General features: G+C 55.1%; 1 protein-coding gene and 1 long non-coding RNA gene across 4 annotated transcripts; one reads left to right on the forward strand and one right to left on the reverse strand.

The window, feature by feature from the left end:
* Nucleotides 1-7,823: 7,823 nt before the first annotated feature.
* Cbx6 (chromobox homolog 6) lies at nucleotides 7,824-18,118 on the reverse strand. 2 transcript variants are annotated; one of them, XM_005379282.2, is made up of 5 exons: nucleotides 18,032-18,118; nucleotides 17,835-17,878; nucleotides 17,651-17,716; nucleotides 17,474-17,540; nucleotides 7,824-13,234 (listed from the first exon to the last, which is right to left on the reverse strand). In XM_005379282.2, the coding sequence occupies exons 1-5, from the start codon at nucleotides 18,098-18,100 to the stop codon at nucleotides 12,290-12,292; spliced, it is 1,191 nt and encodes a 396-aa protein (XP_005379339.1). In that variant the 5' UTR covers nucleotides 18,101-18,118; the 3' UTR covers nucleotides 7,824-12,289. The 2 variants fall into 2 exon arrangements, with proteins under 2 accessions (XP_005379339.1, XP_005379338.1); XM_005379281.2 differs by having other exon boundaries at nucleotides 7,824-13,288.
* Nucleotides 18,119-18,704: 586 nt separating this feature from the next.
* Nucleotides 18,705-22,628, forward strand: LOC106147958. 2 transcript variants are annotated; one of them, XR_001233003.1, is made up of 4 exons: nucleotides 18,705-18,793; nucleotides 19,953-20,077; nucleotides 20,583-21,314; nucleotides 22,356-22,628. It is a non-coding gene; the product is annotated as an uncharacterized LOC106147958 (long non-coding RNA). The 2 variants fall into 2 exon arrangements; XR_001233002.1 differs by lacking the exon at nucleotides 22,356-22,628 and having other exon boundaries at nucleotides 20,583-21,522.
* The last annotated feature ends 4,482 nt before the right edge of the window (nucleotides 22,629-27,110 follow it).

Here is a 27,110-nt window from a genome sequence, read left to right on the forward strand (position 1 = left end):
CTTCCAGACATAGAAAGTGCAAAGTGGGGAGGGAAAGGGAACCTCCCAAGATTACACAGTGAAGAGGAGGCTCGTGACAATGAGGAAAGCCCCTGCCGAGATGGCTCGGCACTTCCGCCTCACAAAACCGTGGTGGAACAAGTGTGTCCCCGTCACATCCCCAAGTTGCTGACCATGATGCTGAAACACAGAGAAGCTGGCTACTCGCTTCAGGTCACTCAGTGGCCAAGTGGAGGAGCTGGGATTCGAACCCAGACACTCCAGCTCCTGCCGCTGGGATGCTGGGACGTACTGTCCAGTAGGAAGCTGTCCGGCACAGAGAAGGTGGGATCCCGGGGGCGGCAGGGGCCTCAGATGAGAGTTAGGAGGGGCTGTTACGAGGTGGGACCAGCCCAGCGGCTGGAAGAGCAGTGCTTTACTCTCTCCCCGGAGGCTGCCTTGTCACCCTGTTCTGCTGGCTCAGCCTTCCTCACCTGTGTGTGGGGTCCGGATCCCAGAAGTGGGAGAAGAGGAAGTGCAGTGCCAGTCTGACCGGGTGGGTGGGAGGACGGATGCTCTCAGGTGGCACAGGTATGTGGCTCCTCATTAGGGGCACTTCTGCAGGGTCTGCGGAGACCCCATCACTAGGCATCCCTCCCTGCATTCTACCTGGGCAAAGCCTCCTCTGGCTGGCTGTCTGCTTGAGACCTGCCTTCAACACCTGTCTTGGGGGGTCCACCCAACATGAGTGACTTCCCCTGATCGGGTCACCTGCCAGAGTGCGGGCTGACCCCAGAGCAGCCCAGCCCCTGCCTCGTGGAAGCAGGGCACCCTAGCCAGCTTTTTGCCCCATCTCCAGCTGCCAGTGCACACATGCCGTGCTGTCTGAAGCTCTGCAGCCCCCCCCCTTGTCTTGAGGAGGTGGAAGCAATGCCACCACCAAGGAGACCTCAAGAGGCCTCCCCCTCCAGCCTTCTGCTGCACATCTGGTTTTAGTCAGGGTTGAGAGAATGCTTTTTCACCCAGCCCCTTCGCAATTCTACATTTGGAAGCAGGTACATAATATCCATTGTCCTCAGCCTCTGGGGTCTGGGCTGGAAGGGAACAGCAGGGCTGGAGAAAAAGGGATGGATCAAAGTGACATTTCCATCAGGGGTCAGTTAGTCACAGACGCTGGTGGCTGGATGGAAAGAAATGAGTCAGACCACACTGGGCCCGGGCTCCCACCAGGGGAAGGGGTGAGTCAGGCGGCCTGGGGGGACATCTGCAGTTGGGAGATGGGCTTTGAGTGTGGTATTAAGGGGCTCACACTGAGCTGAGGCAGAGTGGTTGAAAGTGTGGCCTTTGGGCTTCAATCTCAAATGTGTCGCCTGCAGCAAGTGACTCAACCTCAGTCTGCACTGTCTCCGGCTGCACCATGGGAGACTGCGTGCAAGTGACCCTGGAAAATGTTGCTCACAGCCTGGCTCACGGAGCCCTCGGCAGTTTTGGAGATGGGGAAATCAAGGCATGGAACAGGTACCTTGTATGCCCAGGACCACACCCGACCAGGCAGTCCCACTCTTGTGACTGCCCTAGCATGACGTGTTGGCATGGTGATTAAGCACGGCTACATGGGGTCAAATCCTGCTCTACCATTTCCCACCTCTGAGCAGTTCCCCACTTCTGGGCCTGGGTTCCCTCATCTGCCTATGGGGGAAACTATGGTTTCTCTGTTTATTTTGAACTGTGCTTTAAAGTTTGTCGTTGTTTAACAAGTCAGTTCTTGTGAAGTCCGCTCTGCATGTCTCAGTTCTCCGTAAAGTAACACTGACTAGGAAAGGATAATGAGAGCAAGCTCAGACTGGGAGGCTACAGAGCTGGCAGAGCTGGGACCCCAGCCACTGATTTTCTACTTTCCCTGGCCTGTTCCCCAGAAGGGGGACATGGAGAGCTGGCAGGCCAGCAGCTGCGACACGGGCAGCAGAGTAGCAGTGGAGTCTGGACACACAGGTCTGGAAAGTGTCTCTTCTTACCCATCTATTCCCCTAATCCTCCCAATAACACTGCAAGGTAGGACATCCCATTCTCCCTTCCCGCTGAGCAGCACTGAGGCCTGGAGAGAAGTGGCCAAGTCCTCACACCAGTCCACCTGTGTCCCAGACAAGGGTCTCTACGGTGCCTGGGTTTGAAAGGCAGGGGAGCAGACCAGCTCTGGAGAGGAACTCAGATGATGAGAGCGGCATGCTATCTTCTAGGATGCAGTGTCACGGGAATCCAGGCCTGAGGGCCACAGGGACCCCAAGGGAGCTAGGGAGGTAGCGGTCACATCGATGAACCCCCTCGGGGGACAGAGTCCACATTTGCCTTTTGCAAACATGTCCCATTTCTTTGCTCCCAGTTGTGAGTGTCTGAGCCCCAATGGAGCTGCAGCTCCATCCCAAAGAGCTGGCTGTTGGAGGTGGGATTTCAGAGCGAAGGGCAGGGAGGGCAGGGGGAAATGGCGAGGGTCTTATCCGTCTCGCGTGACCAAGAAATCCTGCCACCTGGCTTTGCTCTTGTTCCCTTTGCATGGCCCACTCTGCCTCGCAGGGGTGCTGCCCAGACCCACTTACTCACAAAGGCTGGCTGCTGGCAGCTGTCATTTAAACAGAAGCTCTTGCCCTTGCCATATTCTGAGCGCACTCAGAGCCTTTGGAAACGGCAGAAAAGGCTTTGGCACCAAGTTGCTCTAATGAAGGCCGCATACCATCTGGAGAGATCAGAGGGCCCCTTTCCCATCCAGTCGCCTCAGATTGGCTAAGCACCTCCGTGTGTCTCTTTCCTGTTAGGCGCTGTCACATCCATCCTCAGAGCTCATTGTCCTAAAGAGATGTCAGAAGTCTGAGCCCATGCACAGCAGTGAGAGTTCTCAGCCACATGCGAGGTTTTCTTGTTTAGTTATCTTTTTCCTTATGGTTTTTTCCTACTTTTTTATCATGGTAAACTATCCAACATAAAATTTGCCATCTTTTTTGAAGCATACATATCCATGGTATTAAATCCTTTCATAATGTACAACCAGCACCACCAGGACCTCCAGGAGTCTTCTCACCTTGTAAAACTGAGACTCTGCACCCATTAAACAATTAACTCCCTGACCCCAACCCCAAGTCCCTGGCAATCTCCACTCAGTTGTCTGACTTAGGCGACTCTAAGTATCTCGTGTAAAGTGGAGTTGTACAGTTTTTGTCTTCTTGTTTTTTTTTTTTTTTTTTTGGTTTTTCTCCGGTACCGGGAACGGAACTCACGACCTTGCACTTGCCAGGCAGGCGCTTTTGCCACTGAGCTAAATCCCCAGCCCCGTTTTTGTCTTCTTGTAACTGACTTATTTCATTCGTCATGTTTTGTTTTGGTCTGGCTTTTTACTTTGGGGGATCTGAAGTGCTATCTCATTGTAGATTTGATTTACATTTCCCGAATGATTGTGATACTGAATGTCTTTTCATGTACTTATTGACCACCTGTATTTCCTTTTTTGGAAACATGTCTTTCAAGTTCTTTGACCATTTTTGTATTGGCTTTTTGATCCTTGAGTTGTGGATTTTCCTTGTATTCTGGATATTGTCTCTTACCCGATGTATGATTCGGAAGCATCTTCTCCCATTCTGTGTTGCCATTTACAGTGGGGAGTGCTTTGGATACACAAAATTTAAAAGTTTTCACGCAGCCCAATTTGTCCATTTTGTTTTTGTTGCCTGGGCCTTTGGTGCTTGTGATAGGCAACTGACTGTGCCAACCTAAGACATGCCCAACTCAACTGGCTTAGCACAGCTGTGGATGTGGAAGGCCACAACCAGAGAGGGACTGTCACCCCGATGACATAAAAGTGAAACAAAGAAGGAAGACTGGCTCCTGTTCATCTGGAGGAGCTCCAGTCTTCGCCTTCACCTTGGACATCATCTCCTGGCTTCCGGTGCAGACTCTTTAGCCTCCTGATTCCGACTCCCATGGGACACTACACCTCCGACTGGACCCTCTGGACTTCCAGTGTGCAGACAGACCCTCTGCACTCTTCCATCTCAGACTATGGGCAGTCACTGTAAGCCAAGCCTATAAATTCTTATATATATTTGTACATCTCGCATTAAATGTTTCTCTAGTAAGCAATGATTGGTTCAGTGTTGTGTCTAAGAAATCACTGCCAAATCCAGTGACATGAAACCTTTCACTTCTATTTTATTCTAAGTTTTAGGCCTTATGTTTAGGCCTTTGATCCATTTTGCGTTCAGTGTTATATACCTCTACATACCCTCTGTATCTGTGGTTCCACATCCATGAATTCTGCCAACCACTGATCAAAAATACTAAACAAGAAAAGAAGGAAGGAAAGAAGGAAAAGAAGGAAGGAAGGAAAAGAAGGAAGGAAGGAAGTGGGAGCAGGGAGGAAAGAGCATTTGTACTGAACATGTACAAGCATCCCCTCTTATGATTACTCTCTAAACAGCTCAGTATACAATAGTATTATACAGCACTTACATTGTATTAGACATTGTAAGTAACTAGAGGTGATCTAAAGTATTTAAGAGCATGTACACAGGTTATATGCAAGTAGTATGCCATTTTACACAGAAGCTTGAATATCCATGGATTTTGGTATACATGGGAGGAGGGCTGCAGCAGTCTCCGTGGACCCTAAGGAATGACTGACGGTTTATGGTGCTAAAAAAGGATATGAACTTAGTTCTTTCCCATTTGGATATCCAATTTTCCCAGCACCATTTGTTAAAAAGAGCATCTCTCACCATTGAATACCTTTGCAATTCTTGGCAAAAGCCATCTGACCATGTATATAGGACGGTCTATGTCTGGCCTCTCTGTTTCATTCCATTGGTCTGTATGTCTCTCTTTATGCCAGTATGACATTGTTTAATTACTGTTTGCTATTGATTTTTAACCTAATTATGCACAAACCCTGGTGTGAATTTCTTGAAATTTATCGAGGTTTGCTGTATGCTTGCACTATGATACACATGGTAATTTTCTGAAATCTTCAATGCATGAGTGAAAACGGTATGTTGGGTGCAGAATCCTATGTATGTTGTCTTTCTGCTGTTTGTGGCTTGCTCCTCTGTTTTGTAATTTCGAGCTCATGTTCACAAAGGTTGTAACCACAAGACTCCCCTGTGGCTTCGGCAGTGCGGATGGCCTCCGGTGAGCTTGTATTTGCTATTGCCGCATCTTCCGTGGTGTAACCCACCCAGGCTTGTTTCCTTTTATTAACTTCAAGCTTCAGGAGTTCTGAGACCATGTGAAAAACAGAAATTCACACTTCAAATTTGTGTTAGGGAAGGTCTAGACTTATCATTTCTCAAGAGAGAGTTCTTTTTTATGTTTCAACAGAGCCAGAAAAGAGACAGACAACATTTTTTACTGCCTTTTGCAAAACAGTGATTCTCTCTGCTCACATTTGCATTTTCATGGAGGATGTGGGTCCACTTTTATTCAGGCATTCTCGCTTGGCACCTCTGCTGGGCAAGGGCCCCAGGCCTCATCTCTCATTGCTACAGAGGTGTAAAATCCTTGATCCCCAAGATCAGCAAAGGCCACTCCACCCTCTCCCCACACTCCAGCACCTACATCCCCCACCTTGCAGGGTACCCAAAGGATCAGTACCTGCTTGTCATTCTGATTTTTGGCTTTTTATTAATGGAGATTTTTTTTTTAGTACCTTGGAAACTCAGGTACTTAAAAGGATGCTTGTTTTATCTAGTGGATCTAATGCTGTGTCGTGTGACAGATTCCATCTAATTCCACTATCTGCAGACTTTGAGGAACTGCCCCCTCCTAAAGCTCCTGGACCCTGTGTCCTCACCTGTTTAACATGGTTGATCATCTCCCAGTCATGCGCTTCATTTTGCCCAGCTACACGCTGAGATGAAAAGCATGAGATTGGGGAGGTAGGGGTGGGAGGCCTGGGCTGGCAATGGGCCCTGAAATTTCCCAGTGGCCCTTAGAGTTAAGCATCCAAGTCTCTAGTTCTCCTTCCAGAACTGAGGTACAGCCAGCTTTTTCCAGCAGTGCCTATGCTCTGAGCCATGAATTTACGTGTGAAAATCCCACTGGGCCCTCTGCCTGATTCACCCCCAAGGTGTCCCAAATGAAATCCACCTTCTCCCCAGGCCGCCCCCTTGCCAGGTTCCCTGAGAAGGAAGCCAACACCTGCTCCTTCTGCATCTCTACCAGCTCCTTTGTCTACATCTGATACCTAGCTATGTTTCTAGAAGTTCCTCTAGAAAACGCTAAAAGCAATCGATTGCTAAATCCCAAATATTCCCAACATCCCTACCACCGGCCACACCCACTGTGCCAGCTGCCAATGCCACATTACCCTTTGTGAGGGTCATTTCAAATCATGCCCAGTGGTCTCTGTTCCCCTAGGACTGTCCTAAACTCACGGCTTCCTGAGAAGATGCTCAGAGCACTCAGAGGATGGAAGCCAGGCCACTGCTGTCACTTCCTTTGCTACCCACTGCTGTGGGCCAGGTGTCCTGGTGCCCAGCCTCTGCGGGCTGCACAGCCTTTTGAAATGTCTTCTCTCAGAAGCTAGCAGCTGGAACAAAGAGGGCACGGACTCAGTCCACAGGCTCCGCTCTGGCCCGGGAGGTGGCTTGACATTTTGATGGCATCTCCGACTCCCATCTCACTCCAGGCACAGCTTGACAAGGACCAAAAAACCATTAAAGTTTCACTTTCAAAAACACGACAAAGTAGTTTTGCAAAATAATCATTCTCAGGCCAGGGAGGTAGCTCAGGAGAGGCTTGCCTGTGTTCGGTTCCCAGCGTGGGTGGGGGCGCTGTTCTCACCCCAGACCCCTTGTCTCCCACCTGCCTCCTCTCCAATGGGGTGGGGCGTGTGCCCACTTGCTAAGCATTGCATGTTTTCAGCCAATCAGTGCCGACCTCATCACAAAGCCTCCACTTCTCCAAGAGTTTCCATGGTCACGCTCATTAACCCTCAACCATTAAGCAGACTCAGAAGCTTAGTAGGGGCTGGACTTGCAGTTAAGAGACAGCCGTGACTGATCTCAGGATGCACCTGCCTCCCGAGGGAGCCGTGCCCTTGATTCCTGAAAGCACAAGGGCCGGGACAAACACGGGCCACGGTGACAGGAGCCACGGAGCGGATGAACTAACACCTTGCTCCACCTCTGACCTCCTCCTGCACAGGCCAGGGACGCAGGCCAAGTGAGTGTGGCGCTCACAGTGCCTGGCATGGAGTGGGTGCACTGGAAATTCAGGGTTTTCAGAAAGTACTGAATGAAGGCTTTCTGGGAGCACAACTCCAACACAGGTGCTCCAGGCGCCAAGGTGGCAGCCAGGTGGGGGCGACGTGGAGCGGGAAGGCACAGAAGGAGCTGCTACGGGTGGGGACGGTGCTCATGTCACCGGGTCACCCAGGAGGGTACAGAGCCCCTGTGCAAAGGTAAGGGTTCTCCTCTTCTGAGCTGTGGAGAGCTGTCTGTTACGGGGATACATGGCACCAAACGGGACCACTGGCAACGATCACTGTGCCCCCTCTTGGCCTGTGAGAAGCCCGCGGCCCCTTCTCTCAGGGCGCTGTGGTTCCAACGGTGGGAGGGCTCAGCCTCCCTCCCAGCTGCCATGCGCGGCCTGCTGTCAGCCTCAAGGCTGCAGAAGTGGCAGCCCCTGTGTTACCCGCCCTCGTGCCCTACACCCCTGGCTCAGGTCACCGCGGCGGAGAGCTTGGCAGGGACATCGGGCAGGTTTGCCGCCTGTGGCAGGTGAGATCCAGGGGACCTGATGCTTTTTAATCACAGTCCCAGAAGAAACGAGGCAGACATGTCCCACTCTGGGGGCTGGGCTGTAGTTTCGGAATGTGACAATTTATTTGGGGGTAAAAGGCTTTTCACTCCCCTTTCCTGGCATACAATATTGAAGAGCAGCAGAACAAAACGTACAAGACAGAGTAATCAGCACGAACCTGCCCTCCCCTGGCCCAGAATTCACTGAACCCAAAACAAGAGAACCGAACCCACACCCAAAATAAACCCTCCATCTCCATCCGGGAGGGGCAGGGTGGACTGGGCGGCCCACCCCCACTTCCCTCCCGCCAGCCTACTCCATTCCCGTCTTTTACCACTGGAGGCGAAGTTTAGCCAGCTGGGAGCTGGATGGTTGAACCACAGACAAAGGCAACAACACTTCATCTTAAAAATGCGCGAGAGAAAAAGAGACAGTGCCCCTTCCCAAATATAGAGCTATATACGTATATTTTTATATATATAGAATTCATTCGTGCACAATTCATTAAATGAGCTTTTCAAAAATTAAAAAAATTATAAGATACATTATTTCTTCAGGCCTTTGTGTTTTTAAATTAAAACCAACAAAAGTCATCTCCATCTCCCCTGCACCCAACAGCAAGCAAGGGCAGGCTGGATTCGGCGCCTCCCACCTGGCCCCTAGGGAGCGGGTTCCCCCACTAGACCATCAGCACCCCCGCCCCGCAGCCTAGCTGATGCTCTGCATACAGTAGGCGCTCACTCACTGGTGGAGCGGAGTGCTGATTCCTTCAAGGCTTGAGGGGATGTGCAGGCTGGGAGGTGGGGTCCTGGACCCCTACCCAACCGGCTCCCGACTCCCATATCTCGGTGTTAGCAGGAAAAGGGGTCAGAGAGCCCTCTCTTAGGGCCCTAGCCCCTCATCCTGGGCTTTCTGAATTGAAAGGAGATGCAAACAGAGCAAAAAGTAAAACCTTAAACTTCTTTTTTCTTTTAAAAAGTGATTCCTCAAACCATACAAGCCCCAAAGAGGCTGCCTTGGGCTAGTGCATGGGAGCCCGGGAGCGGAAATAACCAGGCAGGGCTCCACTGTCCAGCGTGGGCGAAGTGCAAAAAGAAAAAATAAAAACAAACCCCAAAAACCAAACCACAGAAAAGGGAAGAAAAGGAGGCATCTTCTTGGGTGCCCAGAGAGACTGCACCCCAGCCTCCTGGGACTGACAGAGCTTCCTCCTCTAGGCTGACCCCTCAGCCGTAGGCTGCCGAGCTTGGGCATCCTTGTGCTACCCTGGGGGTCCCTACCTTTTCAAGGGCTGTTCTCCAAAGGCCAGGGCAGCCTGGGCTATAGGCCTGCCATGTCACCCCAAGGAAGCAGCTTAGCTGCCTCTCAAATGGGGTCACCCTCTTACTCTGCCCGCCTCACCCAGACACTGGGGACTCAATCGATGGTCACCTCTTCCCCGATCAGAGGGAGGAGGCTCATTCTGAACTTAACCCCTTTGCAGGGTTGAGAATAAAGGGGTCTATGGGTGCCCGGAGGCCCCAGGGCCAGCAGCCTGGAGCAACCCTAGTCCTTAGACACAAGCAGTGGTTCAGCCAAGGCCTTGCCGCCCTGAACGCCCACTTCGTGGAAAGACAGACCAAGGTCAGAAGGGAAATGAGACAGGGAGGGGTCCCCACTCTCCTACTCAACCCAGAGACACCCGACTTCACCTGTTTCCTACAACGCATGGGTGGGGAGGGTGGTGCATTTAAGGGGAGATAACCGATGTCCGAGAAATACTGGACACCCGAGATTGGGCTTTGGGGGTTATTTCACATACAAAAATAAAGCAAACCAGATTGCAACTTCTGCTTGGTAATTAGGCAAATGGGAAAGCAGCAAGGGGTGGAGGAGGGGCCCGCAGGAGGCTGGTCATGTGCAAGCGTGTGGTCAAGGGCATGTGGGCCTGCGCCGTGCCTCCTGGGAGATGGGAGGGGGCTTGGCTTGCTGTGGATCTGGGGCCCACCCCGCCCCTCAGGGCACGTGCGCCTGCAGGCAGCCCGCGTGCTAGGGAGAGGGGCGGCAGCATCTCCCCACCACCCAGCACGGTCTCCCGGGGCCCGCAGCTCCCTGCAGCAGGCATCCCTCTCCTGGCCAGGGAAGTTCAGGGATGTCAGGGTCTTTGGGGTGATGGGGGGAGCTGCCCTCCCATGGGGTGGCAGTGGTAGGGACCAGATGGCCCAACAAGCTGGCAAAGGGAGGAGGGCAAGAAACCAAACTGCCTACTCACCAGCCTTCCTACAGAAAATCACCAACTGCAGGCCGGGGGAGGACCCTGTAGACCCCCTCGGTTCCCGAGTCTTGGAGCCCTCAGCATCCATCTGCCTGGCGCCCCAGCTTCAGGCCAGCTCCCCTGGGACAGGCTGTCGCCCCTCCCTTTAAGCAAGGACAAGGATGGGTGTGGAAGTCTGGGCCCAGGTTGGCAGAGAAGTCTCACCCACCTGGGGCCAAAGAGGAGAGGTGGCCGGAGGCCAGGCTGGGTCCACACTGCCAGCAGCCCCAGCCCGGCCTGCCTCCCTAACCTCACCGCCTCGGCTGTGCAATGCCGCGCTACTAGGTTCTCTTTAAATATCTTTCTCCCCCCACCCCACTCCCTTAGGAATCCCGCCATAGTTTTTTCTATTTCTTTTTTTCCTCTTTTTTCGCTTTTTTTCCCTTTTTTTTTTTTTTTTTTTGCAAAACTAATTCTTTCACTTTCCTGTCATAAAATCACCTCTGAAAACACAACTTCTTTACAAAAAAAGTCACCAATGACACGGACGCTCAGGAAAACACATTTCTATGGTCTCTGGAAACACCTGTAACTGGTACCCAGGCAGGCGGCACCTGGGAAGGGGGTCGGGGGAAATCGCCTCTAAGGACAGAGGAGAAATACCAGCCCTTATTTGGGGGAAAAGCCAATTGGCACTTGGACGGTCACAGAGCCTGCACAAAGGGTGGGGAAGGGGGGACCCAGCAGTGCCACCCCCTCAAACCCTGTGAGGGCCCCTGTTCTATACCCTGCAGTGGGGAGGGCGAGGCTATGCTGCAGGCCTGGCAGGGACACGCAGAAGAAAGTGTCCTCCTCTGAGGACCAAGGTGCTGGCCATCCGACCTGGTCCCCTTCCCGCCTGCCTCTTGCCATCCTGCTTCTGAACGAGGTGCCTACAGCTGCACACACCCGGAAACCAGCTCCAGCCACACGCAGGAACGAGCCACCCACACCCAACTGCATCCCAGGCAGTGGTCAAGAGTAGGCCAGCACCCCCCTGACCCCCTGGCCGTCCTGAACACGTGGTCTCTCCCCTTTGGTCTGCCTACCTCCCAGTGCCCGACCTAAAAGTAGGGCTTTGGTCACTACTGTTGGCATGGAAGCCTGGGTACTCAGGCAGCACAGGGCGATGGAAGCTGCCCGGGCATCCCGGCCTCCCGTGGCTTCAAGCAGGCTGGTGTGTGAAAGCCTTGGGGATCAGAGGCCTACGAGGGGGTGGGAGAAGCTGGAGGTGCTTGGGAAGTCTCCAAGGTTGCCTCCTTTCTCCCTGACTGCTGGGTGGAGGAAGGCTGGCCAGCTCTGCCACAATGCTTATCATGCCATGACTGCAGGCCGGGCCCAACCGGCCAGACTGACACCCCCAGAGAAGGGCCCAGGGATCACTGCCCCCAGTGTACCGGGCTGGGAGGAGGCCTGGGGCTCCCACAGCAAAGTGCTCAGGCCTGACTATGCCAGGCCCCGCCAAGGTGCACCTGGGGCCAGGCCTTTAGGACCCTGTTCCGAGGAGGTGTAAAGATGCCAACAGGAAAAGTTAGCACCCAGCACCCAACACACATACAGACCCACATACACACTTGCCCAGGGCAGACATACACACGCAGCGGAGTCCCCAAAGCAGGTGCTTGCAGCACCTTTGGTCGAGAACTGCAGGGCCCTTTAGATGCCCGGAGGTGGTGGTAGGGCGCATTCTGGGTTCAGAAAGGCAGGATGGGCACCAGGGGCCTCAAGGGGCCTGGTCCAAAGTGGCCGCTAAGCTTGCTGCTGGGCAGAGGAGCCCACCTGGCCACGTCCTTCACTCTGGGGCTTTGCCGGATGGGCAGAAGGGGCTGTGCCCACCCTGGATGGGGTCTCCTAAGGGCCCCTCAGCTGCCGGGTTAGCACCGAGATCAGACGCTGTACACGAGAGCAAGAAGCAAGCTGGGAGAGGCGTCGGGGCGGGATGTGGACAGGGCAGGTGAACCCCAGGTCTGGGGCTCCCCAGAAAGCACACAGCAGGCCCCACTGTGCACGGGCAGGGACGGTGACAAGAGACAGGACGGAGCCTTCCTCGGTACCCGGCCCTAACCCCGTCCAGGACTGCCCTGCTGCTGGCCTTCGCGGGGGCCAACTGCCCGGCCCATCCCTGGGTCAGCGCCGAGCCATGTGAGACAAGCAAAGCACAGGCGGACGGGTCTAAGGGCAGAGGTGGGATGGGAGCACAAGTGTGACTTCGGACAGGAGGCCCCCCCACAGCCCCCCTCCTGGGGGCGGCCCTCACTTGCTTACCCCACTGCTACCAAGCCCCCCTGCAGCACCTGCTACCCCAGCAGCCACCTTCTCAAAATCCTCAGGGTTGCAGAATTCCTTGATAGTGACCGTCAGGAGGTTGCTGGTGACATCGGTGACGACCACATTGGAGCAAGGTGACATCTCTGGGCGCCAGTCCCCAGCCTCAGGCTCCGAGGAGGCACTGGTGGGCTCTGGGGCCGAGGGAAGTGCCTGCCCGGCAGCAGGAGTGACATCTGGAGGCGCCCGCTTGCTGGTGGCTGCCGACTCAGGAGGGATGGACAGGTCGAGCACCTCGGGCTCGCGCCACTCAGGGGCAGAGGGGCTTATGGTCTCGGGGAGCAGCTTGGGGGGCGTGTCGTCGGGGTCAGAGGAAGACTGCGGTGTGGGTGAGGGGCAGCCGGAGGAGCTGGAGCTGCGGGCGTCGTAGGTGGCCGTGGGGGTGGCCAGGAGCAGCCCCGGGCCTGGGGAAGCAGCAAGGTCAGCCTTGCCGGCGGGAGGGGGCGACAGCGGGGCGGGCGGGGGCTTGTAGAGCGCGAAGGCTCCGAACTTCATGTGGCGAATCTGCGTGCGCAGCATGCTCTCGCTGAACTTCTTGCTCTTGCCGATGACGCGATTCCTCGAGGGCACTTTGGGGCGGGCGAGCGCCCCTGCGCCCTGCCCGGCGCCCCCGGCACCCGGGCCCTTGTCTATCACCTTCAGGTTGAGGATGATGCGGTTCCGCTTGGGCTCTCGCGGCTTCACCTTGCGATTGATGATGCGAACCGTCTCGGAGAAGGGCGAGATGGGCGGGCGCAGGCCGGGGCTGCCTCCCTGGGGGTCCGGACGGGGCAGGGGGCGGCGGGACATGCGGTGGCAGCGGCGGATGTCCTTCTTGAGCCTGTGCACGGCCGCGCTGGAGTGCAGCTTGGGCGAGGAGGCGCTGGCGCTCGGCTTGACAGAGAAATGCACATCACTGACGCGGAGGGCCTCTGCCTGGGCCCGGGCCTGCGGGCAGAGGGGCGTGGGTGGGACCTCAGGGCTTCCCGCTCCCCCGACCCTACCCTAAGCGGGCCTCTCCATGATCCGTGAGGACAGGAAGCAGTCAGTGGCACCTATGACCCCAACTTAGAAGAGGAAACCGGCCCAGGGAGGTGGTGCAACTTGCCTAAGGTGGAGGCCGGGCCCAAGTCAAAGGCCCGGGCAGACTGGGGGCCCTGGGGACAGACTCTGGTCAGCCCTGGCCTGCCCAGCATCAGCAATCAAGATGTAACACCTGCGAGCAGCCCTTGCTCAGCTCCTCTGCTGAGGATCTCAGCCCCGCCTGGGACACCTCCAGGGACCAATGCTTGGTGACAGAAAAGAGGGTGAGTCCTTGCTGCTCACCTGCTACCCCAGCCCTGCCTACTTAATGTCCCTGATGCCCTGGGTCTCTGTGCCTTTGTCTCGGCTGCCCTCCAGCTCCAACCTGCCTCCCGCAGACTCCCACTTCTTGGTTCCTCTCCGTCCTCGGCCCCCTCTCATGCTCCCAGCGCCCTTGCCTGTCCTCCTGGCTCTGCTTCCCCGGTGGCCTGGGCCTGCCTCACTATGAGTTGTGGTCAGTGATTCCAAGGCCTGAGCTGGAAGCCACACTGGCCAGGTAAGTTTGGTGGGGTCAGGTCTGCGAGTGGGCCAACCTCTCCCCATCTCTATGCCCAGGAGGCAGTGGGCAGGACTGAGGCAAGGTCTGTGGGCAGCCTGGAAAACAGTCCCAGGTTCCCTCCAGGGCTGGGGACTCTCAGGGCTCTGCACAGCTCACTTGCTTCCTCATGGGAGACCCCGGATACAGCAGGGCCCTCAAGAGACACCAGATCCCAAGGAGTCAGAGGTCCCCAAATGGAGAGAGGATATCAAGGGCAAATAAACTGTCCTCTGCTTAGATATGGCCTCCCCCAAGGGGCTGTGGTCTGTCATGGAGGGAATGCAGAATGACTTGGTGCAGCATAGGAAGCACAGCTGCCCAGAGGAGTCCAGCCAGGGCACAGACCCCAGCAGAGGGTGGGATGCCAGTATGGACGCTGACATCTGTCTGGACGGCATCCTGGCCCTTGCAGAGCACCAGCTGTGCCCAGGCAGCTCCCGAGGCCATGGCGGCCTCGGAAGGTACGTGGTGTAGAGGCAGAGGAGGAGGCCTGTGGGCCAAGCTCCAGGGGTGAGAGGACAGAGCCAGCAAGGGCTGAGGCTGTCGCTGGGGATCTCAGGTTTACAGATGCCCTGCTTCTAGGTAGGTGGTGACCACCTTGATCCAGACCAGGCGGGGGTACACATTCCCACATGCTGACATGGGGTATTTGGGGCACCACAGAGCTGGGCGCTTAACTAGTACCTAGGGGACAGCCTGTAGACCCTCAGACAAGGCTAGACACCTGACACCCGAGAACATGTGTTGTTGACTGACTTCCCCAACAAGTGTGGATGTCTTCATTTAGAATGTGGCCCTCGGGAAAAACATTTTAATGCCAGTCCTCCAGGCCCAGCCTGGTGCCAACTGGGGCTGCCTGGGTTACAATTCTTCTGGCCACTAGATGGCAGCACACGAGCACCATGCCCAGGGTTTTCACTGCTCCCTAGGGACTGAGCCCCTCAGCCCTTCCTAGACAAAGGCAGGAGAAAGCCCAGGTTTGGCAGGCAGGGCCTTACTGCAGGTACATCCCCATGGGCACTCAGGGGGTGCCCTCTTTCTGACCCTCGGGGCCGGGGTTAGTCCCTCTGCATACTGCCTCTGTAACTAGGTTCCACAAGCATCTAGCGGTGACAGATGGTCCCTGGGGAGTGCCAGAGTGTGGACAAACGGAGACACAAGATGAACCTCCTGGACCTCACTTTCCCTCCCTGCACTCACAGCAGAACCTCCCACGGCACATCTGCGATCAGACGGCAGATGACATCTGCTTAGCATCCGCCTGGACACGGCAAGTACTCAGTTCACACCCAGTGCGCACCAGGGGCCTGGGCTTATAGAAATCGTCCCTTTCCAGTGTGTGCTCTCCAAACTGCCTACAAGAAATATTTCCTCCTTTATAATTTCTCAGTATCATTTTTATAATCTGTAAGAACCACGCTTCTGCCTGGGGTTGAGAATTCACTGAAAGCAGGACCTGGATTTGTCGGGCGAACTAAAAAGAATCGTAGCCAACATGTTCACTGCAGGACTCTGGCTGGGTGACAAGCATGTCCCCGAGAGCTGCTGTGTACTGCGGACAGCGTGACGAGTTTAAGCACCTGGCCTCTCCGTGACTGTGACCACTGACAAGTTACTAAATCTCGCTGGCTGAGTTTCCCTGGTGTGAACGGGAACAGTGGCAGTGGTCTGGCAGACTCCTGTGCCTTTCCTGGCTCCTAGCAGAAAGCGCTGTCTGCGTGCACACTGCTGACTCTGCCACACTGCCCAACAGTGGTCACACACAACGGTTCAGACCGAGCTGTCTCTTCCACCCCTTGCAAATACCAAGCTACCTGCTTCCCAAGGTCTGGATCAAGGTGCTGCCACTATCAGGCTCTCCATAACCCTGGCCCTGCTAGCTCCACATTCCTCCTGTGTGTCCTCACCTTTGCCTCTTAACCTGACATGTGCTCCTTGAGGGGCCAGGAAAGAAAAAGAGATGAAGCCAGGAAGCTGGGTAGCAGGATCTCAGGTAGATTATGTCCACTTTGTGGGCCTTGACTTTTCCTCTCTTTTCTTTTTTGAGACAGGGTCTCATTATGTAGTTCAGGGTGGCCTCGAACTCACGGGAATCCTCCTGCCTCAGCCTCCCAAGTGCTGGGGTTACAGGTGTGCACACACCTGGCTGGGCCTTGATTTTTTTTCTATCTGTGAAATGAGCTAACACTCCTCACTTCAAAGGGCTGTTGGGAGAATTACAGGATCCATGCAGAGGGTTCAGTACTGTATCAGGCCCATACATCAGCTCAGGAATGAACTATCAATAAAAGGTGTTTCGTGATTTTAGGCTCCTGAACATCACTGGCATCGCCTCTAGAGGGCGCTCAAGATGCGCTGAGAGGCTGTCAGAGCCTCCCAGCTGCTCCGCCTCATCCCTCCTGCCTCGAAGCACCACAGTAAGGTAGCTCCGTGGATCCCCTAAGATGTGCAGTGGCTGGGGGCGGGGGATGCAGAAATATGGAATTCTGGAAAGCAACATTTTTTCCACTTCTGCATTAAGTCCACAGCAACGCCCCCACACACGGTCCTATGGCTGGGGGAGGAGGCAAAGTGGGCAGGACAGGCCCACCCCACACCCTGGATGGGCTTTGAGCCTTTTGGACAAACGAGATTTAGAGGTTCTGCATGCTGCAGTGCCTTCTCCAAAAGAACCCCTTCCGATTGGGTGGGAAAAGTCACAAAATCACCAGCCTCTGGGTGGGCAGGGCCGGCACACACCTTTGGTAGGGAGACTGAGATGGCCCAGTGAGTCCCACCTTCGGCCTTGTCTGTCATCTTGTTCTCCTTTTCCCAGACACTGTAATTCCCACCAACGTCCCCAAGACCCTAAGATGGCTTCCTCTGGAAGTTCTTCCCTCCCGAGCCAATGTAAACAGGCTGCACTTTCCCCACCCATCCTCACTAAACCTCCAAGACCGGCCAGGACTGAGGAGAAACGGTGGCTCCTGGCCCCGAGGTCGCGGTCCAGGCTGATGGTAAACTCAGGCTGAACTGACTTAAGGCCTCAATCAAACTGGGCCCGGAGTGAGGCGCGGAGGGGTGCAGGATAAACCCCGAGACAGGCAGGAAGCCGGGCAGGAGCAGGTGGTCTCCCAAGCGCCTCTCCTGGCGCGCTCCTCACGCTCCACTCCCGGCACAGCCCCAGCGCTCAAGGCTGGGGCAGGTGAGGGAACACAAGGCAGAAACAGCCCCCTGCCACCCCCGCCCGGGGGCCTCCTCCCCAGGCCTCCCCCACCCCCGTCCTGGAGCCCCGCGCGCCCCCTGAGCCCGGCTTCCTTCGCAGGATTACCCCCACTCCCAGGCCCCGCGTGCCGAGCCTGCCGCGGCCCGCTGCCAGGGGCTGCTCGGGGGCTCCTCGCCACCCCCTGCCCAGCTGGGGCCTCCGCAAAGCCCGCCCGCCTGGCGGCCGCGGAGCTGTCCCTCCCTTCCAGGCCCCGCGCTGCGCAGGGCTGGGGGCCCGAGAGGGGGCTGCTGGGGCCGCGCCAGGTTACCTTCAGGAGGAAAGTTTTGGGTTTGGGTCCCCTCTTCTTGGGCCCATACAGCTCACGCTCCCTCTCCCTGCGGCCGAGAAACGCCAGAGGTTACAGGGAGCCCCTTCCCCGCCCCGGCCCGCGCGGCCCTCCCAGCTCCCGGCTCCCGCCCGCGCCCTGCCAGCTGGCCCGACTCACTTCTGCTCGAAGGCGGCGATGAGCCGCGAGTCCAGGATGTTCTCTTCGGGCTCCCAAGTGCTGTACCTGCAGGGCCACGCATGCATAAAACGACGGAAAAACCCGGGAACCCACGCGCGCCCCCTCCCCACGGCCCGGGGCCGCTGCCGCCCCTTCCCACGGCCCCGCGCCCCGCGACACTCACTTGATCGCCCACCCCTTCCATTTCACCAGGTACTCGATACGTCCCTGAAAAACAGAAAAGGAAAAAAGGGGGTGGGGGCGGGGAAGATGCGGGGCGCTCGCAGGCAGCAGCGCGGGGGCGGCCGACGGAGCCAGGTAGCGGGACCGCCTCGCCCCGAAGTCCCGCGGACCTGACACCAGCTCCGGGCGGAGGCTCACCTTGCGGATCCGCCGCTTGATGATGGATTCGGCCGCGAAGACCCGTTCGCCCACTGCAGACAGCTCCATCTTGCTCAGCGGCACCCACAGCCCATAATACTCCCTGCTCCCGCGGCTGGTGCTGCACCGCTCGCGCACGCGCGCAGCGCACAGGCCCCGGCGGGGCGCGCGCTCGCGTTCCAGCGGCGGGCCGTCACGTGACCCGCCCGTCCAGCGCGCCGTTGCCAGGACCTCCTCCTCCCCCGGGGCGGTTGCTAGGGAAAGTAAGAGCTGCCGGGGCGGGGTCGCGCGGTGGCTCTTAAAGGGGCCTTGCTTGGTAGTGGGGACCGAACCAAAGACCGGTGGATGGAGGGCTGGCTTGCGTCAAGCCGGGTGAGGCGCAGTGCAGTCTTACACTGCTCCCCATCATCTTACCGGCCCCCAGTCGCTGCCACCCTCTCCCCTTTCCGTAACCCCCACCCCCCGTGCCAGTCTTGCCAGGCCCAGTCGGGGAAGTGCAGTCTTGCGCATCCTCCTGTGGAAGTTTGCAAACAGTTAAATATGATACAGCAGAAATGCATTTGCTGTTGCCTTGCCAGGCCTTGCGGGAATTTCTTTAAGACATCACCCCCCTCACACACACACACACACACACACACACACACCCTTATCCATTATTTATGCATTCGTGGGAGTATGGTTTTGTAACCAGTTCAGATGAATTAAAACAAAAACGCCACCGCAGGAAAGAGGGGTGCAGTGAATCAGGCCAGGGAGACAGAGGTGAGCCTGGGCGTCCCGCTCCGGCCGTGGTCCCAGCGGCACCTGCCTCTCGCAGGAGGCCTGGCCACCGCCTACAGGACCTTGCGGCAGCGAGCGGGGAGGGAGAGGCCGTGGGTACAACGTCCCGCGCCCAGACTGGGTCCAAGCGGGTCATCCGTGGGTCACTCGTCAGAACCGCCCTCGTGGTCGCGTGTACGTGTTCTGGTTCTCAGGCCCCTCGCCACGTCTCTGGGCCGCATCCTTAGCGCGCTCGGCTGCTGGCTCCGCCATTGCCCTGGGGAGACTAGGGGAGGAGCTGCTGGGAGCGGCTGCCCCACCACGCGAACCCTTCCGTGCCTTTGATTTTCAAATAATTTAAACTTTTATTCTCTGTTATGCCAAAGATCTTGTTCTTTGCAAAACAAATCTTTAAAAAACATTGGAAGAAAAACAAAAACAGCACTGAGGCAGGCGGATCACCTCGCCTGGTCTACGTAGTACATTTGAGGCCAGCCTGGACCTCAGGGAGGCCCTGTCTCAAAAACCAAAGCAAAGCAAAGCAAACCAACAAAAAGCCCTATCCCCCATAATCTCCCAGAAACCTTTGTTAATATCTTCAAGAGATTTCTAGCCCATGTCCAACGTCGATAAAAACACACCTGTATGTGAATATGTCCACATATATGCATTGTATGTGCACATATCATATATATTTAATTTTTAAAACAAAATAGAATCATACTATTCACTGTTCTGGAGTCCCCTTTGCACCCTTAATGATAGGAATTGGACATCTTCCGGTACGGGTGTCACTGACCACAGATTTCACCAAATTTCCATGATTGTGCAGGGCTGAGATGGGGCAGGGAGGAATGGGAGTGAATGTGCAAGGACCAGGATTTTTTTCTTCCATTGCTTGTTTATTAGGAAGAATGGTTTTTTATATTTTTGGGCTGCAACACCTGTTTCGTTTTGTTTTGTTTTTGAGACAGGGTCTCACTATGTAGTACAGGTTGGCCTTAAATTCACTATGTAGCCCAGGCGTAAAATTCACTGCAATCCTCCTGCCTCAGCCTTCCAAGCGCTGGGATTACAGGCGTGCACCACCATTCCCCACACTACACCCACTCTTGCAGTTTTAAATTAGCCACATCAAAATTTCAGCTCTGCATCCCCGCAGATATGTCCAGGCATTACCTTGAGAGAAAGCCCTCCGTCTTTAAAATCTTGCGGCTTCTGAGAAACAGCTGATAGCTGGCAGTGAGCTTGGAGTCAGAGCAGAGCTGCCCTCCTGGAGGTGGGCAGGTGAGTTGTGCAGATGAGTGCATGTGTGAGTGCGTGTGTGCGCATGCGTGCGTGTGAAGACTTAGATGAAACAGATTATGCATTAATCCACTTGTTAGCCCATTCAGCAGCATTTCTGAACCTTTACTCTGTCCACCTTTGGGTTAAACCATCAGGAAGCAAAGGTGCGCCAGGGCTGGGAGGAGAGGGAGAAATGGGAGGGGGAGGGAGCAGAGAGGGGGAGGAAGAAGAGCAGGGGTCTAGAAGGGAGAGGAGAGCTCACTCTGATGCGAAGGGGACCTGCCCCGCCATGTGACTGGTACTAGTACACTACAGGAGCTTCTTGTTGCTGCTGTAACAAATGATGGCAAACTTAGTGGCTTGCGAGGACTCAATTCATTATCTTACGGCTGCGGAAGTCAGAAGTTCCAAATCAGTGTCGCTGAGCTGAGCTGAGCTGAGCTGAGGTACTGTCCATCTGGTTCCCGTCTCACGTTCTAGAAGAGTCTGATTGTGCTTTATGCAGCTTCCGGAAGCCGCTGCTGTTCCTTGGAGCACGGCTGTGGCCCTCCGACCTCTGCTTCCACCACCACCTCGCCTGACTGACCGCACGACGACACTGGGTCCCCCAAGCTCATGGAAGATAATCTGCCTTGTGCAACACGCCTAACTCACTTACACCTGCAGAATCCCTTTCTGTAGGGTAATGCCGTGGTACATGCTGAGTCATATCTGCAGGTTCTGGAGATTAAATTATGGGTATTTCGGGGAGATTTTCCAGCCCTCCACAAAAGACATGTTCAGGACACACGCGCCTAGGGGAGCAGAGGCCAGGAAGGCTTCCCATAGAGGACTGGCCTTTGTTTGCCAGCAAAGAGCTGAAGGGCGTCCGAGGGAGAGGGGGCAGTGTGGGCCAGTGCTCAGAGCTCCAGGACACCTGTGCTTAGGGGATTGACAGATCACGTGCTGAGGCCTGGGCTGAGGGTTGCGGCAAGGGATGGCACTGAAAGAGGGACAGGACCTTGAACGCTGGTTGAGCTCGGACTGTGTCATGGGCAGTGGAGCCTGCAGGGACTCGGCTGAGGAGTCCCAAGATGAGGTGACAGGGGACTGTGGATGCCAGGGTTTTTGTCCCTTTTCTTTTGGCAGTGGGGCGATGTTGTGAAAGTCCTTTTTCCCTGTCTGGGTCTTCAGTTCTCAGCTTCAGCATGGCAGGGTGGACTGGTGATTTTTCGTGGTTCATGACATTTTTCCATCGGTAAGTCTTGTTAAATCCCAGTTCACTGGAAGGTTTTGAGAGATTTACGACTCCTCCCGGAGGCCCGTCCTGTGGTTCTAAACTCCTAGAGATCATTTCTTTTCTATGAAACAAAGTCCCCTTCACTTCTAACCATCTATAGTTCTTTTTTTTTCTTTGTCTTTTTTGAGACAGGGTCTCGCTATGCAGTTCAGGCTGGCCTTGAGCTCACTTTGTAGCCCAGGCTGGTCTCAAACTTGCAATGATCCTCCTGCCTCAGCCTCCCGAGTGCTGGGATCACAGGCGTATGACACCACGCCAGGCCCACCTGTAGTTCTGACATTGGGTCCTACACCACGAGGGAGACAATGATCTGCCCAGAGAGGCTTCTCAGTTCGTGTGTGCTAGGGACCAACCTACAGCAGGAAGCCCCAGAATGCAGCAGTTTACAACACAAGGATTTATCGTCTCTCCTGATCATTGGGTTGGCTGGGCTCAGCTGGACACTTCTCTTTCCTGTTCGGTGAGGGCCGCTTAGGCGGCCACATCAGAGATAAGGCCAAGGGGTGATCTGCATCTGGGGCCTCAGAGCTGGCTGCTGGCTGGCCCTCTGTCTCCTAAGGCTATCGTCATTTCATAGCCTGGCTCATGCTTCCTTCTACGGCTATAGGAGCCACACAAGGTGGAAATGTCACAAGGTCTCTTAACGCTCAGCCTTGGAAGTTACGCAGTACAGCTCCCAACACATCCTATTGGCCAAGGCAAGTCACAGGGTATGGGGAGCTGAGTGAATTCAAGGTTCCCAGGGCTCCTGTCCCCTCCAGTGGCTGTGGCAGCCTTGTCTTGTGCTTGTCCTGTGGGATCCCCTCCCGTCCAGGGTGGGTGAGGCTTAGGGAAGTGCTAGGATTTTACCTCCATTATCAGTTTATACAGGAAGAGTAAGGTGACTTTACAGATGGAATTAAGGGTCCTGTGGGCTAACTCTGAACCACTCAAAAGGGAGTTTACCTTGGTCTGCCCTAGCTGGGGGAGCTCTTGAAGAGGGGCTGGGTCTTTTCCCAGGGGAGAGATTCAGAGCAGCAGAACTGCTCTCTTACCGGCCTTGAAGAGGAGATCACGTGCGGGAATGGCTGGTCCCTTCCAGGAGCTGAGGGCTCGCCTACAATGCCAAGGTCTTAATTCATCAACAACCCACGCATTTGGAGCAGGACCTGAGTTTTCCGTTGAGAATGCATCCTCGCTGACACCTTGTTTGCAACTGGGAACCTGAGCAGACTCTAGTAAGCTCTTCCTGGACTCCTGCCCTATCAGCACCAAAGAAATAAATGATCTTGCATCAAGCCTTTAAGTTGGTGATGTTTGTTAGCCAGCACTAGAGAACTAACCTATAAGGCCAGCCTAAGTTCAAGAGGGGGAGCAGACTCCGCCCCCCCCATAGCAGGAGGGACAAGTGGCCTCAGGGCTATCACAGTAACTTTCCCACAAAGTGGGTCCTATTCAGGACACTGTTCATGCTTAAAGCTGAGGGATCCCTGTGGTCAGATGCTTTTTCCCCAGTGGCCCTGTTATAGTTTAGGTCTAGAATGCCTGCAAAAGTCTCTTGCCTTCAGAGGTTGGGCTTTTAGAAGGAGTTTATACTCATCGGTGGATTAATGCACTGAACAGTCCGGCGCAGAAAGCACTGGTAAGGGACAGAGTCTGGTTGGAGGAGGCGGGGCTTGGTTAGAGGCGGAGCTTGTTGAAGGAGGCGGGTCCCTGGGGGCGTGGCTTGCAGGGGTTCCCCTCTGCACCTCCCTTTCGTCTGCTTTCTGACCGCTGTGACGTGAGCAGCTTTCGTCCCTCCTCGGGCCCCTCTCACCTTGCCGTTTCTGCCTTGGACTCAGTCAGCTGTGGACTGAACTGTGAGCCCAAGTAAACCTCTCCTTCTTTAAGTGGTGGGTGTTAGGTATTTTGTTCCAGCACTGAAAAAGTGACCAAGACAGATACCTGCAAAATTCTGGGGACTTCACTTTGACGACTTGCGCCAGTGAATGCCTCTGTATCTTTAGTGCAGCCGCTTTTAGGTGCCCGGCAAGTGTGGGCTGCACTAAGGAAGGCGCGAGTGTCGTGACACCTGGGCCATGCAGGAGGGTGGGTGCGGGGTGGTTAAAGTCTGTGTCTGCACTTGGGCCGGGGACGGACTGAGGGATGGGGTGGGCAGCTTTGTCCAGCGCTAGAATGTCGGCCTGGCCCTGGAGGCTTTGGGCAGTGGTAGAATTGGAAAACCAAGAGTCACTGTAGCGCCTCCTGTCCCTGACCTGTGCCCTCTTAATGCCAAAAGGTAGTGCCTTGAGGTCCTGGAAGGCTGGGCTGTGGGCTAGGTGTGGTGGGATGTGTGGCGCCATGCGGACGTTCATACGGACGTTCGACTCCATTCAACGTCGTATGGATGTTCAACTCCACACAATGTCAAATCTCGGCACTTGTCTCCATCATTTGAAAAGGACGTTCTGCGTCGCTGTGACATTGTCCAGGGCATGTTTGGGCAGTCTGTAGTGGGTCATTCAGGGGACCTGGAGCTTGAGTTCTTCCTCAATATTTGTCCGCACCAAATGGACACTTGTTCAAGGATGCATGGGAGGGTGGTAGGGAGCGGAATGCCAATTCCCAGTGCTTCCTGCTTCTGCCTGGGTGTGCACAGTGGCTTGGAAAGAGAACCACAGGGTCTGGCTGATGGGGGTCAAAGCACGTGGCTGGGGGCATAAGAAGGGACCTTAAGGAGCTCTGGGCAGAGAACCAACATTGCTGTGCAGGTGGAGACACAACGCTATGAGTATGGAGTTTGTGGGCTCTGAACTCTTCAGGTTTGTTCCTACCCCAGGCCCTTGGCACATGCTGCCCCAGCAGGAAAACCCACCTTTTCTCCTTATGATTGTGTGGCTCACTCCCTTAGTTCTCAGTCCATTCATATGTCCCCTCTTCAGAAAAGTTTCTTCCAACTTCCTTATAAAAGGGGGTCTCTGTCTTTCTGTGTCTGTCTGTCTCTCTCTCTCTTACACACACACACACACACACACACACACACACACACACTGATGTCTCAGTTTCCTTTCCTGGTCCTCAACTCTGCCTGGGATCACATCCAGGTTTTATGTTAACCATAGATTTAATGCCTGACTCTCCCACAAGAAGCCGAGCTCCACAGGGCAGGGACTTTGCCCACCTGGCTCCCGCTTGACTTCCATTACTAGCACAGGACCCTGCATACAGCAGGTGCTCAGTTAATATTTGTTGGATGCGTGCGTGGGGCCTTGAAAGGGTTTCTCACGAGTGATATTGTTCACATGACATATTCAGGGATTCAGACCCAGCCCACCATGGCTGAATCTCTCCCTCCTCCCTCCTTGTGCTGGGTTCTAGAAATGCAACCTGAAGATGAGATTTGTGCTCTCAAGGAGCCCAGGGCCATGGAGAGATGAACAGATGCAGTGGGAGCTGTCCTAAACCTCTGGGAGCCCCGGTTTTCTTCACATGCGAGTTAGAGATATTCGTTCCTATCTGTACCACTGTCGTGAGGAGGACGACATCTGATACGGCAGCATTTATGGCACCTGGACCTCCGCCGGGCACAGTGGAGCTCTGCAATGAGGCAAATGTGTGTGTATGAGCCCAAGGAGCTCATACTTCAGCAGGAATGCACACACATATGCATAAACTCAAAAAATAGACACTTCCAGGGCCCAGGGTATAGCTCAGTGGCACAGTGCCTGCTTGGTAAGTGCGAGGTCCTGAGTTAGATTCCCAGTACAAAAAAAAAAAGACAGACACTTCCAGGCCTTTCTTCCACTGAAAGTGTATTAGACCCCTTCTAGAAATTTAAATTATATGAGTGAAAATTATCAACAGCCAACACTCCTTATGACTCAGGATTCTAAGTGCTTTGTATATGATAGTAACTAACGTAGTCCTCAGAACAGTCCGACTTGACAGGGATGGTTATTTTTCCATTTCACTGTGAGGCTGTCGGATTTCCACTCACATGTGGAAGACAGAGAGAGGAACAAGGCTGGAGCTGTACGCTCCTCCCTATGCTGTGTGACCCATGGTGATGTAATCTGACCTACGAAGCTAGGGACCAAAAGGCAAAGGCAGGGGCTGGGGTGACAGATGTGAGTTGCAAAACCTGAAACATGTGTCCACCTTCCAAAACATCAGGCTATGAAATTCTGTGCTTCTCAGAATGGCTATTTTTAGAAAGAGGGCTGTGGAATTGTCTGGAAATATGCCCGAACATGCTCATAATTGGGCATTGCTAGTGTTGGCAGGAAGATCACTGGGAAATGCAGTTCAGATGCAGGCATTTCTGTGTTTAAGACTTCAATATTAGGGCCTGGGGATTTAGCTCAGCAGCAAAAGCACCTGCCTGGCAAGCGCAAGGTCGTGAGTTCGGTTCCCGGTACCGGAGAAAAGCCAAAAAAAAAAAAAAAGACTTCAATATTGAAGGAGCCAAGACATTACCCGTTAAAAAAGCCTCTCTGCAGCTCATCATGGTCTCCAGAGGAGGCCGAGCTCTTCCCCACACCCGCATCCTGCGCACCTTCTTCTTTGGCTGACCACCTGCTGCTCCCAGAGCAATCCCTGCCTCGGGGCCTTGGCACGTCCCAAGCGCCAGCAGCTGCTTCCTTTTCCTCCTTAGATCTCAGCTCACACAAGGTCCTCCAGGCCTGCCCTGCCCACCCGAGCAGGGCGTCTTCTGAAACTCAGTGCTGAGCTCTCCTCTGTTGGAAGCCAGATCTGGCCCTCCCGGGTGGAACTGGCCAGGCTTCCTCTGCTCTCTTCAGGTTTTTGCAGAGTTCTGAGAACATAGCAGAGTTCTCGTCACTTGTCACCTCCTCCACTCAGCCAGGGACCCCAGTTCCCAGGCAACCCATATTTACTGGGCTCCTGCAATGTGTTGTGCCCAGTTCTAGGTGATAGGGACACAGCAGAGAAAAGACAAGTCCCAGGCCTCAGGACGCTCAGGTTCTTATGGGAGCAGCTGACAGTGGGCACACAAAGCAAGGGGACCATTTTGAGGGCGGGTGTGGGCTGTGAAGAGACTGAGTGGATTGTGTGGTAGAGAGGCTGGGTGTGAGTATAAGATACTAAACTAGGGTACAGGAGGCCTTGGGAGGAGCCATAGCTGAGAGGAGACCAACAAGAGGCAAAGGAAGCAGCTGCAGATTCTAGGGAAGAGCTTTCCAAGTGGAAGGGGCAGCAAGTGCAAAGGCCCTGGGGCAGGGACACGCTTGCTGTAGCTGAGAGTCTGGACAGGGAGACTGAGCTGAGTGAGGGAGGCAGGGCCCCATGTGCAGAGCCTTGAGGTGGGGAGGAGAGCGTGGGCCTTGCTCCAAGTGCAGTGAGGAAGCTCCCGGAGGGAACTGCTGCAAGAGGAGAGGGCCCGGGAGCAGGAGCTCAGTGCAGAGCCACAGCCTTGGGTTTGCTGGTGAGGTTCAGATTCTGGGCCTGGCTGCTTCTCACATCTGCCGCAGCCCGGCCTTCTCTGCTTGTATCCAGGAGGCAGAAGGCTGCACACAACAACAGAAAGAGCTGTCTCGAAAGACTCCAAGCTGGGGCCGTCTCCTCCATCTCACTGCAGCCGTCTGGCTGTGGATGCTGGAGGCCCCTAGCGAGGCTGGCGGGAGTGGCGGGGAGCAAGGCCACGGTTGGGGGAGCCCTGGCTGGGCGATGACATCCAGGGACACTGGCTCCTGCGGGCCCTGCACCCCATGAACCATTCTTCTCGTGCCAGACAATGCAAAACAGATGGGAAGAATCGCAAAGTCCTCATCTGTTCCC

The sequence above is a fragment of the Chinchilla lanigera genome, unplaced genomic scaffold (genome assembly GCF_000276665.1).
Source record: "Chinchilla lanigera isolate Chin_1 unplaced genomic scaffold, ChiLan1.0 scaffold00012, whole genome shotgun sequence".
Lineage (NCBI taxonomy): Eukaryota > Metazoa > Chordata > Mammalia > Rodentia > Chinchillidae > Chinchilla > Chinchilla lanigera.